Genomic DNA, 14,302 nt, shown 5'->3' on the forward strand with positions numbered 1-14,302 from the left:
TATAAAATACAAAGCCATTAAATAAATTACACCTTGTCATGCCAAGAAATATTTAATATGTATGCCATTTAGCAGACAATTGATCAAAATCAACTTACACGAGTGCATACATACCTTGCTACCTTAAGATGAGTGCACGAGCTGTGGATAATCAAACCCTACATCATGATCTACCAATTAAGAAACACAGGACCACCTACTTTCCAGTACTTACATCACATCCCAGTTCTCTCAAGCCTTGCAGTTTCATTTATAATCCACAACAAATCAAACAAGATATATTGACTACCTACAACTGAACTTTATATACAAAGAGTTTACAGTAGGGTCAGGGAGATCAGATAAATTGTCTTCCACATCCCATGAATGCCATTCACTGTCAAGTACTCCCTGATTCAATGCATATGAAGAGCAGAGCTTCCATTATTAGTTTACATCATAACCAGGGTCATATTCATTAAACTGCTTATGTCACATTTAAGAGCATAGTGACCGGTTTCCGTTGCCAACCGTTTTATGGTGTGCACTAATGAATACAACCCAGTCCAGCTCCCAAAATGCATGTGAAAAGTGATAAAAACAAATGAGTTAGTTGTGCAAGACATTTTATAGATAAAACAATAAGTAGCATATTGTTTTTAATGTGTGCATGCTTTTCTCCTCCGACAAACAAAAGCTGATTCAAAAGGGGTTTAAGATTTCAAAACTCTTCCGCAAAGATCTCCGGTAGGATAGACATGACTTTCCCTGATGATAGGTGGCTATCGAGGAGGGGAAGACACTTTTGTTCACCTGCTAACGAATTGGCATCTCCTCAACCAGTTATCGGTTTCTGGGTCACAGAGGAGAGGACAGAAGAGAGAGTGGAGGACGAATTTATGCGCAAATGAGAAAAGGTAATTGAAGCTGGCCAGATCATGCTTCCTTCCCATCATCCTCTCTCGATCTTGCCGATTTCAATTGTTCAGTCTTTTCAGGTCGCTGATCCATGGTGGTAATGATGGAAGGAAGCCTGTGAATACTCACATAAGGGAGGGCCTATACTTGTTTACAGATGTCTAGTTTTTTGGATGTAGGTATGAAGAGAGTGCATATGCACAGTATGCATGTGTGTGTGTCTATTTCTTAGTTGTGTGTGTGTGTAGACAAACTATGAATAGCACTGCATATAGCCTGTGTGTATTTCTTGTGTGTAGCATTGTGTCATTGTGTGTTAGGTACCAGTATCGCGATACTCAGAAGTACCATGGCAAGGGAAGAAAACATGAAGCAGAAAAACAGTTCTAATCTTGTAAAGACACAGCCTTCTGTTGTTACCCAGAGTAATTGTTTATTTTCCAAGCTATATCACACAACTGCAGGAGTTCAGTTTGCTTCATGTTTTTATTTTTTTACCATGGAAAATCCAGTATCGCAGTACTGGTATCATGAACCAGTGAGCGTGTGTGTGTGGCTATTTCTTGGCTGCGGGTATCCAGGAACCAGGCTGGAATGTGTTGGCTGTACTGACAGGCTCCTCACTGGTCTCTGGCTGGCCGAAGCTAGTGGCGGCGGCGTGGCCCTTGGCTATGGTCTGTGCAGGCCGAGCCACCAGGCCCTCCTCGTACTCCTTAGCCTGCAGAGCCAGCTCTCTCTCATCCACCTCCCTCGCCTTTCCTTTGATGTGCTCCCTGTAGTGCTGGTTTTTCACCAGCTCCTGTGGGGAGTAGGGAACATACACACACACAATATTAACCAAGGCTTTTCAACAGAGACTCAGTCCTTTGAAGGGATAGCTACTGGTGACAGTGAAGTCCTCTCAAGTCATCCATAAACTAGTGTCCAGTCTGTGGTGTTAGTCTTGCCTTGGCAGAGTCAGAGGCGAGTGAAGCCTGGATGTGTTGATGTTGTGTGTTGGCAGCAGAACTAGTGGGCTGGGAACGGCGAAGGGGGACCAGGGCAATACAGCCCTGCTTTGGGGAGCAGGGGGAGCATATTGAGCTGCTTCTCCAGCTTGTTAATGACAGGATTTAATCCAATCAATTTATGTTGACTTGGACAGGGACGAGAGGAAACGTTAAGAAGGGGACAAAGTGCCGGGGGAGTGGTTTTGGCTACACCACTGTCCAGCTGTGGACGACTGCGAATGGGCTGACAGTAAGCAGAAAATTGGAATAGAATGTTCTGGCAACACTGAGGTGGGATGACATTGGCCATTGGCATGGAATATACAGAAGAGGGTGCCTGGGTATTTGCTTTCTAAAGGCTTTCCCATAGCCTCCCTTTCAAATGGACAAATAATAATAATAATAATTATAGTTGATTAGATGAACCTTGTATACCAACAAAGCGAAAACTGAATATGACTTATTGAGACTACAAAAGGCAGTTATACACCGAGTGTACAAAACATTATGAACCCTCCAGTGGAGGCTGCGGAGGGGAGAACGGCTCATAATAATGGCAAGAAGGGAGCAAATGAAATGGTATCAAAACACCTGGAAACCACGTGTTTGATGTAATTGATATCATTCCACTCCAACCATTCCCACAAGCCCGTCCTCCCCAATTAAGGTGCCACCAACCTCCTGTGGAACTTTCCTAATATTGAGTTGCACCCCCTTTTGCCCTCAGAACAGCCTCAATTCGTCAGGGCAAGGACTCTACAAGGTGTCGAAAGCGTTCCACAGAGATGCTGGCCCATGTTAACTCTAACGCTTCCCATAGTTGTGTCAAGTTGGCCGGATACACACAGGAAACGGTTGAGCATGGAAAAACCTAGCAGCGTTGCAGTTCTTGACAAAAACCGGTGCACTTGGCACCTACTACCATACCCAGTTCAAAGGCACTTCAGTCTTTTGTGTTGGCCATTCACCCGCTGAATGGCAAACACACACACACACAATCCATTTCTCAATTGTCTCGAGGCTTAAAAAAATAAATAATAATCTACACTGATTGAAGTGGATTAACAAGTGACATCAATAAAGGATCATAGCGTCACCCTGGTCAGACCATGTCACGGAAAGAGCATGTTCGTACACTCAGTGTATAATTTCAAGTCAATCGTCCTCTATGAACAAGGAAACATTAAGATGTCCGAGTTCAGGTTGGCCTTCGCGCTTCAGCAAACAAAAGGAAAGAAGTGCTCAACAATGATAAAAATCACGAGAATGGCTTACCAAGAAAAATGTCCAAAAGGGCCAATTTAGAGGTAAAAAGGAGTTGGAGCCCCCGACAAAAAAAAGAGGAAGAGATTGATTTTTTTATTCTCACTTTAATCCTTTGTACAGGATGCGAAAAGATGACTGACGTTTCCTCGGAGGAAGACGTCAGCTTGACGTCGAAATGTCAGGCATATTGCTGTGACTGTCTACACTCACTAGCACCTTCACACGCCAGCTCCAGTTTATTTTTAACACCTGTCCCCCAAACTTCCTTGGCTCTGTTGGAAACTGAGAGAAAGCAAATCAAAGTGTTTCTCTTGAGCGTCTTCCTCCCCCCCTGGTTACCCCGCCCCACAGCGCTCCCCAAAAACACAGCAGGGATACGCACCTCAATGGAGGGGGGCTGCTTCCGTCTGCCTCGGATCCAAGCTGGATGAGGGAACAGACAGAGTTAGAGCACCCACACTGCACACATACCACGCCAGCAAAATGAACACCGGACATCCAATGTAACGCCAGTTGCATGGCATCACACGTGTGTAATTACTCTATAGGTACACTAAAATAGTATCTAACTAGTAAGTGATCTCAAACAGATTTTGGCCTGTTTTTCATGCATTACAATTCCAGCTTGACAACAGCCAGAATATGGCATCACTCTGATTTGCCAGTCTAAGCAGAAAGGGGACTGTAGTACTGCTACTGCATTTCAACTACTGTACAGCATAAGAGTAGAGACTGCAGATTTCTCCTCCTCTGATCCTTAGAGCAACCTCTCTACATCTATCTAGCTCTCCCGCCTCTGTTCTTTTTTAGGTGTATTTTGGAAGGGCAGGCTCTGGAGGAAGAGAGAGATTTCCCAGCTTTTCCTTCAGCATGCCGGGACTCTGGGCTTCTTATCCCCCTCTTATTTGCATCCTGATGAAAATGCATGAGAGCGGGACGATGAGGGCTTAATGTGGATAAAGCAATTCAGAGACAGAACATTTTGTATCTAGTTGTATGGGAAATGGAAACCGTTTTTGACATTGGCAGATAGGGTGACTGATACATTCATGAATACATTTCTGAATAAATAGCCTAGGCGATTAATGATAGTTCTAGTACACTTGTTGTTGTTGCCTAGCACTATTCTGTTCTACAGTGTATTCCCGAGCTCCAGATTCACAGTATCCATGACACCATATCATGGAGACTAGCAGACAAACACCTAAAGTGTCGGTGTTTCAGCATTACCATCCCACTCTGAGGGTATGTTGCCTTCCAGGTACTCAAACTCTGTAGGGTTAACAGCCACCACCATCCGCTTGGCCCGAACAATCCTCCCTGAGTAAACAATGAGAGGTAGAGATTTTTGAAAAACATTCATGCATGAAAATGCACATGATCAAGCGCATAAAAAAATCTAACAAAAAAAAAACCAGACAAACATTTTAGATATCGCACGCACACGACAGGACATGGATGATTAGCTCGTGGCCCTTAGGCCTGCTTCTCAGATCTCTCCAAGTGTGTCGAAATCTGGGCTAAGCCTTATGTAAATCAACCTCTCTAACCTCCTCCCCCCCTGACACCCTCCATCCAACAATGCCCTCCAAATCAACATCAAGCCGTATAGGAGACAAAAGAGGTCAGATATCACAGGCAACCCAAGAGAGATGAGCTGAGAGGAATACTAAAAACACTCTCACATTCTGTATCCTACAGCGCTAGTAGAAACACCAATTATTTGGGGGGGGGGGGTGCTGATTAAACAAGTCGAGCAGGCCCAGTCACATTCAGGTGGAGGGAGGGTTGAAGGGATGGAAGGATGGAGAGAGGGTAAGAGAGAGGCGAATGATTTTAGGCCATGATCCTTAGGACGCAGCTGTAGAGGTACTCACAACTTTCACTAATGAATGATGTCTGCCCTCCTGCCACACTGACATATCACATCACATTCCCAGAAGTGGGAGTGTGTGAGGGAGAGAGAGAGGGAGTGAGAGATAGGGGGTGGGGGCTCTCTAGAGAGAGATGATGCGTGGTGCATGCATTGCACATCAGCTGTTGTGAAGGATGAATGGACGGACAACATTCCACACACGGATCAATCTGTCAACATGCCATCAACTTCCAAACACAGACCAATGTCAACATTCCATCACCATTACACTCAACTCCATTAATCTTCACAGAGCTAAAGACCAGTGGACAAATGGCACCACCATCTCCAAACACACACCAGATTGATGAGCCTGATTGTTGTTCCAATGATAACAGATAGATATGACATGTAGATGGATGGATAAGGCTGGAGTAGTAGAAAAGCTAGTCTACCACGGACCGTATCCAACATGTAGCCTCCTCTCCTTTATTAAGACAGAGGACAGGTGAAAGCAATAAGATGTATGCCAGGTAGGCCTATCTGCTTCACCAGTTTCATTTTCCCATCACACTCTGCCTCTAACCCTATTACAGGGGCTGAGTCACTGGCTTACTAGGGCTCTTTCATACCGTCCCTAGGAGGGGTGCGTCACTTGAGTGGGTTGAGTCACTGATGTGATCTTCCTGTCTGGGTTGGCGCCCCCCTTGGGTTGTGCCGTGGCAGAGATCTTTGTGGGCTATACTCGGCCTTGTCTCAGGATGGTAAGTTGGTGGTTGAAGATATCCCTCTAATGGTGTGGGGGCTGTGCTTTGGCAAAGTGGGTGGGGTTATATCCTTTCGGTTTGGCCCTGTCCGGGGGTGTCATCGGATGGGGCCACAGTGTCTCCTGACCCCTCCTGTCTCAGCCTCCAGTATTTGTGCTGCAGTAGTTTGTGTCGGGGGGCTAGGGTCAGTTTGTTATATCTGGTGTACTTCTCCTGTCTTATCCGGTGTCCTGTGTGAATTTAAGTTTGCTCTCTCTAATTCTCTTTTCATTCTCTCTCTCAGAGGACCATGCCTCAGGACTACCTGACATGATGACTCCTTGCTGTCCCCGGTCCACCTGGCCGTGCTGCTGCTCCAGTTTCAACTGTTCTGCCTGTGATTATTATTATTTGACCATGCTGGTCATTTATGAACATTTGAACATCTTGGCCATGTTCTGTTATAATCTCCACCCGGCACAGCCAGAAGAGGACTGGCCACCCCACATAGCCTGGTTCCTCTCTAGGTTTCTTCCTAGGTTTTGGCCTTTCTAGGGAGTTTTTCCTAGCCACTGTGCTTCTACACCTGCATTGCTTGCTGTTTGGGGTTTTAGGCTGGGTTTATGTACAGCACTTGCAATATCAGCTGATGTAAGAAGGGCTATATAAATAAATTTGATTTGATCAATGCAGGTGAAGGAAAGGAGACAAGGAAAGGAAGGCCCTTTAGGCTGTTGAGATACACCCATAGTAAATCGGCCCTACTGCTCTTTAGTTCTTAGCTATGCTCTAGACTAATGACTAGTGTACAGGCAGCTATGCTGCAGTAGTTACTAAGTTACATAGGCCTAGCTACTGTGCAGTGGGCTTATCAGTTGGTTCAGACTATGAGGAAAGAGATCCTATATATCGTTCTATTTGTTTACATACAGGCCTTTATCATTCAGCTGAGAGCAGCTTCGTAGGAAAACCAAGAGGACATCAAATCCAAGCAAAAAGACTGGCATCTTAGGTAATACCAACAAATACATTTAAAACAGGTAATAAGCTAATTATAAACAGGTGTTATCCACATTTGCATTGGGTGTGGGTGGTGGAGGATAAATATAATGGTTAAAATTATACAAATTATACAAGCGTTCTGCTTAACTATAGCCTAGCCAGCGCTTAAGCATAGAGAGAAGCAATCACCCCCCCACTTCTCTCACACACATTTACCTCCCCTCTTGCTTTCTCCAACGCCCTCTCTCTCTCTCTCCGCTTCCCTCGTCTTGCCACTTTTGAATTGCTGGCATGACTAAATCCTTCTACCATGGCTTTTATCCTTGGATTTTAATAAAAAATATGTACATATATTTATGAAACAAGCCCATTCCTCCCACCACACCCACACCCGTGCAATCTTTCGCGCACACTGGCAATTCTCATGAAACCAAGTCTGAAGAATTCAGCTATATATTGTCCAAATTTTTAAATAATTGACTATCATACTAAGGCTCACTTTGCTTTGTTTCTGGCTCGTTAAGTTGTTTTGAGCTTAAACTGCAGAGCCAGCTTAAGTTTTTTTAAAGAAAATGTTTACTCAATGTCATTACCATAATGCATCCGGGTCAATTTTGTAGGACTTTAAATACATTACATTTGTAAAAAAAACAAAAAAAAAAACATTTAATTAAAACCAATTAAATATTGTTTAAAGCGGTACATATTAAAAGAGAGTTAGCAGTTCTGGGTATTCACATTACAAACTAGTCATAAAAAAAGTGTCTGCACACGTTTCTCATTACCGTAGCATTTCTGCACAAAGTGTTAGTTTTTTTGTATTACGTTTTTTCGACCCATAATTCATTACTACGAAGAGAAGCTCAAAGATGTCTACAAGATAAGCTGGTCCTTTCTCATGTTTAAATATGATAATTCACCCCTTTATCCATTTTAGATTATCATTACTATAAATGTGTAATGTTTGAGCAAAATTGATTTCATAATTTACAGTATAACAGAGCATGAATGTGTGTCACTAATGGCTTCTGCCATTGTTAACTAAATTTCCTAAGAGCTTCTCATTACTGTAATGCCAATTTCTTATTACCATATGGTTGTCTGTTATGGTAATTAGACGTTCAGTTAAGGTAATGGTAAAAACTGTTTATGATTCATGTACAGTGTAACTCCCATCACACTGTGTGTGCAACAGATACACTGCTAACCAAACAGTGCTATGTGCATGCACACTTGAATTAAAGGTTAACTACACTCAAAAACAATTTTTTCTTATATTTTTCCCAGACCCCCAAAAAATGGTATCCTGGGAAATCATTCTAAACAGCACACCTTATAACGCTTCTATACTTAGAAAGAGGTGGAATCTAAAGATGGAACAACTAGGATGGGTTGCTAATATGACTAGGATTATGCCCTTGGCTTCTGGACAACGAAAAAGTTGACAGCCAATGATAGCCAATGGAACAGGGGAGAAATGGTATAGCGGTGAGGCCAATAGGGAAGTAAATGGAAACAAATTTGCTCAAATTATATAATTACTCCTGTCTATACATTAAAAAAAAATTGAAAATAGTTCACCAGAAAGCATGATTTAGCCACAGAGGAATCGATGATCATTAGCTTCTTTTAAAAAATTGCTGTTGAATTGTTTCAAATCACACGCTTGTAGGCCTATGCCTATTTGGAAAGCCCACAATTTGAGCAGTGCGTGGCAAAAGGCCTGGCTGATTGTTGAGTTGCGGCTGTCATTGAAAAGCATCTAAAATATGTTTGAAGATAATGTGTCTAGAGTATAATTTAAAATGTTGCGACAAGGAGGGGTTGTTAGCGAAGATATAGGCGAGTCTCTCTGCAGAATGGCTCCTGACAGTTCTTGCACATTCATTGTGTCAATTGTTTGCCCTTTGATCCCCCCCTACTTGTGAGAAACAAGTTTATTTTTTTTCATAACCATCATTTTCAGTCATTGTCAATTTTTTCATTGTCTTTCGTTTGGAGTGCTCCATGTTAGCAATGAGCATGTGTATGGTTTTTCTGTCACCTAAGTATGCATAGAAGTACCCTGGCCTGCTGCGTAGAAATGTAGGATTTTTATTTATTTTTTACATCGATTGCGAATGATAATATATCACAGTGAGCTATTTAAAAAAAAATCCAACAGTCTCCCAGCGGCGCAGCGGTCTAAGGCACTGCATCTCAGTGCTAGAGGCGTCACTACAGACACCCTGGTTTGAATCCAGGCTGTATCACATCCAGCCGTGATTGGGAGTCCCATAGGGCGGCCACAATTGGTCCAGCGTCGTCCAGGTTTGGCCGGTGTAGGCAGTCATTGCAAATAAGATTGTTCTTAACCGACTTGCCTAGTTAAATAAAAAGTTATTGGCCTATAGACGGAGTTCCATGCGCGGATTTTCTTTTAACCACCCATGGATCACGGTGTATCAATGTGTCCATTTGGCAGAAGCTGGTGATCTCACATTAGTTGACGTTTAATTTTTAGATTTGAAACATTTTAATTCAGATTTTTATGATTGAAAAATTAAAACATTATTGAAATGAAAAAAATTATAACTGCCACGCAGAATGATAGAAATGGTAGGATAAATTGTAAGCTTTCCCAAACTGGAAACTCACCGCCTATGAAGTCTTTATAAAACAATGACCTCCATGTTTCCATGGTCTAATTTTGCCTATAGGCTACTTTGAAGCAAGGTAAGACATGCCTAATAATATTAAATAAAACATTCAGATTTCAACAAGTATGCTTTCAAAATGCATACTGCTTCTTGCTTACATTGTAAAGCGGTGGGTGACACATTAACAGCCTGTTGCCTGCACTTGAACGGTGAATGGGAGGTGAGCTACAATTACCAGTTGAGAAATAAAAATAGTAGCTATTTTTAAGTGCACCAAAACTGTTTTTAACATGCGATTGCATTTAGAATTGTTGCGCAATGAAAGGGCTTATAAAAGCATGTTTTACTCCAATAACAACCAGCTGAGGACCTGCAGGAGAAATTTAGCTCAAAATGTACGCGTGTGATCTGTGTGTTGGATAAATAAGATACATGACGGCTAACAAAAATACTCACAGGCTAATGTACTTCCACTAAATGATGCAAATGAACCTATAGACCGTTAAACAAGATGTCAAATGTTGTCAGAAGGTGGGTGTAGCAGGTGCATGAACTCAGGCGCAGGAGAGCAGAATGAGTGAGCAATGTACTTTACTCAAAATAAAAGGCACAAGGTAACAATACACTTCACCAACAATAAACGGTAATCAATTAGGCACGGGTGAAAACAGCACCTGTCGAATACCAGCCATCACGTACAGAATGAACATGGAAACATTCACGCACAAAAACATGGGGGAAACAGAGGGTTAAATACATTAACATGTAATTGGGGAATGAAACCAGGTGTGTAGAAAACAAAGACAAAACAAATGGAAAATGACAGGTGGATCAGCGATGGCTAGAAGATCGGTGACGTCGACCGCCGAACGCCGCCCGAACAAGGAGAGGGACCGACTTCGGCGGAAGTCGTGACAAATGTATTTATATCAATGAATAAAAATCATTACTTTGCAATGGGATTTTTTTCTCCCTGTCATTTTGGCTGGCAGCAGTTTTTTTGTTTTTTTAAAATCGTCTTTTCATTTTTTGTGGGAGCCATAAGCCGGCTTATGGCCACAAGACACACAATCAAGAGTCTCTTCACAGTCCCCTTGTCCAGCACAGAGGCTGGGAGACGCACAGTACTGTATAAAGCAATGACTACATGGAATTCTCTTCCGCCTCAGGTAACTCAGGCAAGTAATAAAATCTGTTTAAAAAAACAAATAAGGCAACCTCAAAGAACATTGCGGGCTGTGAAGAGACGCAAACATTATTCTTAGTATTACATTTGTTTTCTTTTTCTCTTTCTTACTAATACTTTTTAAATAGTAATACTGTTCTCTTTAGTCGTAGTGTTCCTAGTTTCCATTTGGGATGCTGTTCCTGTATTTTGTCATGTTCTGTGTGGACCCCAGGAATAATAGCTTCTTCAACAGGACACTGGGATCCGAATATTATTTAATTTTTTCAAATTCAAAGATGAATACAAGATGATGCCGAAACATTGGTGGTTTATACCCAATACATTACTGGGAGCTTACAGCGCCTTCAGAAAGTATTCACACCCCTTGACTTTTTCCACATTCTGTACAGCCTGAATTTAAGATGGGATTTTGTGCCACTGGCCTACACCCAAAACCCCCCCATAATGTCAAAGTCAAATTATGATTTTAGACATTTTTACAAATCAGTTAAAAATAAAAAAATATTTAATGTATTGGGTCAGTAAGTATTACTCTTTGTTATGTCAAGCCTAAATACATTCAGGAGTAAAAATGTGCTTAAAAAGTCAGAATAAATTGCATGTCCAATGATAATGTTGAACATGATTTTTGAATGACTACCTCATATCTGTACCCAAACATACATGTAATTGTAAGGTCCCTCAGTCGAGCAGTGAATTTCAAACACCGATTCAACCAAAGACCAGGGAGGTTTTCCAATGCCTCGCAAAGGGCACCTATTGGTAAGATGGGTAAAGAAAAAAAGAAGCAGATATTACATTTAAGCATGGTGAAGTTATTAACTACACTTTGGATGGTTTATCAATACACCAAGTCACTACAAAGAAGCAGTTAGCACAGTTGCCGGACAGGAAGGAAACCGCTTTCACCATGGGGCCCAATGGTGACTTTAAAACAGCTACAGAGTTTAATGGCTGCGATAGGAGAAAACAGGATGGATCAACAACATTGTAGTTACACTGCAATACTAACCTAAATGACAGAGTGAAAAGAAGGAAGCCCATACTTAAAAAAAAAAAAAAAATCTAAACATGCATCTTGTTTGCAATAAGGCACTAAAGTAAAACTGCATAAAATGTGGCAAATAAATTAACTTCATGTCCTGAATATAAAGTGTTCTTTTTGGGGTATATCCAACAACACATCACGGAGTACCACTCTTCATATTTTCAAGCATGGTGATGGCTGCATCATGTTATGGGTATGCTTGTCATCGGCAAGGACTAGGGAGTGTTTTTGGGGGATAAAAATAAACAGAGCTAAGCACAGGCAAAATCCTGGAGGAAACCCTGGTTCAGTCTGCTTTCCAACAGACACTGGGAGACAAATGTACCTTTCAGCAGGACAATAATCTAAAACACACCTCCAAATATACACTTGAGCTGCTAACCAAAACAGCATTGAATGTTCCTGAGTGGCCTAGTTACAGTTTTGATTCAAATTGGCTTGAAAATCTGTGGTAAGACTTGTCTGTCTAGCAATGAACAACAACCAACTTGAGAGCTTGAAGAAATTTGAAATATTGCAAATATTGAACAATTCAGGTGTGCAAAGCTCTTGGAGACTTACCCATAAAGACTCAAACAACAAATCAAAGGTGATTCTAACAGAGGTGTGAATACTTCTGTATTTCATTTTCAATACATTTGCAAAAATTCTAAAAACATGTTTTCACTTTGTCATTAATGGATATTGTGTGTAGATGGGTGAAAAAAATATTAAATCAATTTTGAATTCAGGCTGTAACAAAATGTGTAAAAAGTCAGAGGGTATGAATACTTTCGGAAGGCACTGTACATATAGAGTGTGCGATTCTCTTTATTTTTATAGCCTACAGCTTACTCACATATTGGTTTCCTTACCCGTAAGCAGTCTATGAATGAGACAAGACAGCAATCCATGCTTGGGTTGTGTTTACTTTTTTCACATTTAATTTCCAAATCATCTTAAAGTAACTTTGAGCTACACAATCGTCACACTTTGGGATGATTTGGACATGGTTTTGTGTTATAAATGCTAAACAAAAACAAAGCATGGATTGCTGCCTCACAGCAATTCATTGTTCATCGACTGCTTATTCGTTAATGAAACCAATGTACTAATGTAATTTGGGTGAACTATCCCCATAAGACTACTTTTGAGGTAGGAAAACAACTTAACATTTGCTTGTGTGATGCCCCTTTAGGGGTTGTGTACTGTAATAATGTAGTCTAACAAAACAGAACAATCGGATTAATCAAACATCTTGTTACTAAAGAAAGAAAGACGCCTGCATCAAAAGCTCGGGTGGAGAAGCATGAAGAGCAACTGTAATAGAAATCCAGAGCTGCTTGAGGAGAACACAAGGAAAGAGGTATAGTGCATTCGGAAAGTATTCAGACCTCTTGACTTTTTCCACATTTTGTTACATTACAGCCTTATTCTAAAATTGATTCAATTGTTATTTTTTTCTCAATCTACACACAATAGCCTATATGGAAAAGCAAAACGTTTTTTTTGTGCAAATGTAAAAAATAATAAATAAATATCACATTTACATAAGTATTCAGACCCTTTACTCTGTACTTTGTGGCAGCGATTACAGCCTAGACTCTTCTTGGGTATGACGCTACAAGCTTGGCACACCTGTATTTGGGGAGTTTCTCTCATTCTTCTCTGCAAGCTCTGTCAAGGTTGGATGGAGAGAATTGCTGCACAGCTATTTTCAGGTCTCAGAGATGCTCAATGGGGTTCGAGTCTGGGCTCTGGCTGGGCCACTCATGGACATTCAGAGACTTCTCCCGAAGCCACTCCTCCGTTGTATTGACTGTGGACTTAGGGTCATTGTCCTGATGGAAGGTGAAACTTCGTCCCAATCGGATGTCCTGAGCACTCTGGAGCAGGTTTTCATCAAGGATCTCAGTACTATGCTGCTCATCTTTCCCTTGGTCGTGACTAGTCTACCAGTCCCCGCTGCTGAAAAACATCCCCACAGCATGATGCTGCCACTGAGAAGTGGCTTCCATTCGGCCACTCTACCATGAAAGGCCTGATTGGTAGAGTGCTGCAGAGATGGTTGTCCTTCTGGAAGGTTCGCCCATCTCCACAGAGGAACTCTAGACTGCTGTCAGAGTTACCATCGGGTTCTTGGTTACCTCCCTGACCAAGGCTCTTCTCCCCCGATTGCCCAGTTTGGCCGAGCGGCCAGCTTTAGGAAGTCTTGGTGGTTCCAAACTTCTTCCATTTAACAATGATGGAGACCACGGTGTTCTTGGGGATCTTCAATGCTGCAGAATTCTTTTGCCACCCTTCTCCAGATCTGTGCCATGACACAATCCTGTCTCCAAGCTCTACAGACAATTCCTTCAACTTCAAGGGTTGGTTTTTGCTGTGACATGCACTGTCAACTGTGGGACCTTATATAGACAGGTGTGTGCCTTTCCAAATCATGTCCAATCATTTGAATTTATCATCGGTGGATTCCAATCAATTTGTAGAAATAATGAAATGACGATGAATGGAAACAGGATGCACCTGAGCTCAATTTCGAGTCTCAAAGCAGAGGCACTGAATACTTATGTAAATAAGGTCTGTTTTTATTTTATTTTAATAAATTTGCACACATTTCTAAAAACCTGTTTTCGCTTTGTCATTATGCGGTATTGTGTGTAGATTGAGGAAAACAAATTATTTAATCCAT

The 14,302-nt window shown here is 41.7% G+C and overlaps 1 protein-coding gene across 2 annotated transcripts in view; it reads right to left on the minus strand.

Moving 5' to 3' along the window:
* Window positions 1-39: 39 nt before the first annotated feature.
* Window positions 40-14,302, minus strand: part of ndufaf2 (NADH:ubiquinone oxidoreductase complex assembly factor 2) — a 35,427-nt gene continuing 21,164 nt past the window's right edge. The window contains exons 2-4 of one of the 2 annotated variants that reach the window (XM_064971938.1): window positions 4,383-4,472; window positions 3,535-3,575; window positions 40-1,696 (exon numbers count right to left, since the gene is read on the minus strand). In XM_064971938.1, the coding sequence (XP_064828010.1) occupies window positions 1,454-1,696; window positions 3,535-3,575; window positions 4,383-4,472 (374 nt within the window). In that variant the 3' untranslated portion in view covers window positions 40-1,453. The remainder of the gene's footprint in view (window positions 1,697-3,534; window positions 3,576-4,382; window positions 4,473-14,302) is intronic. The other variant, XM_064971946.1, reaches the window with a different exon arrangement.

This window comes from Oncorhynchus masou, chromosome 1, assembly GCF_036934945.1.
Source record: "Oncorhynchus masou masou isolate Uvic2021 chromosome 1, UVic_Omas_1.1, whole genome shotgun sequence".
In the NCBI taxonomy this organism is placed as follows: domain Eukaryota; kingdom Metazoa; phylum Chordata; class Actinopteri; order Salmoniformes; family Salmonidae; genus Oncorhynchus; species Oncorhynchus masou.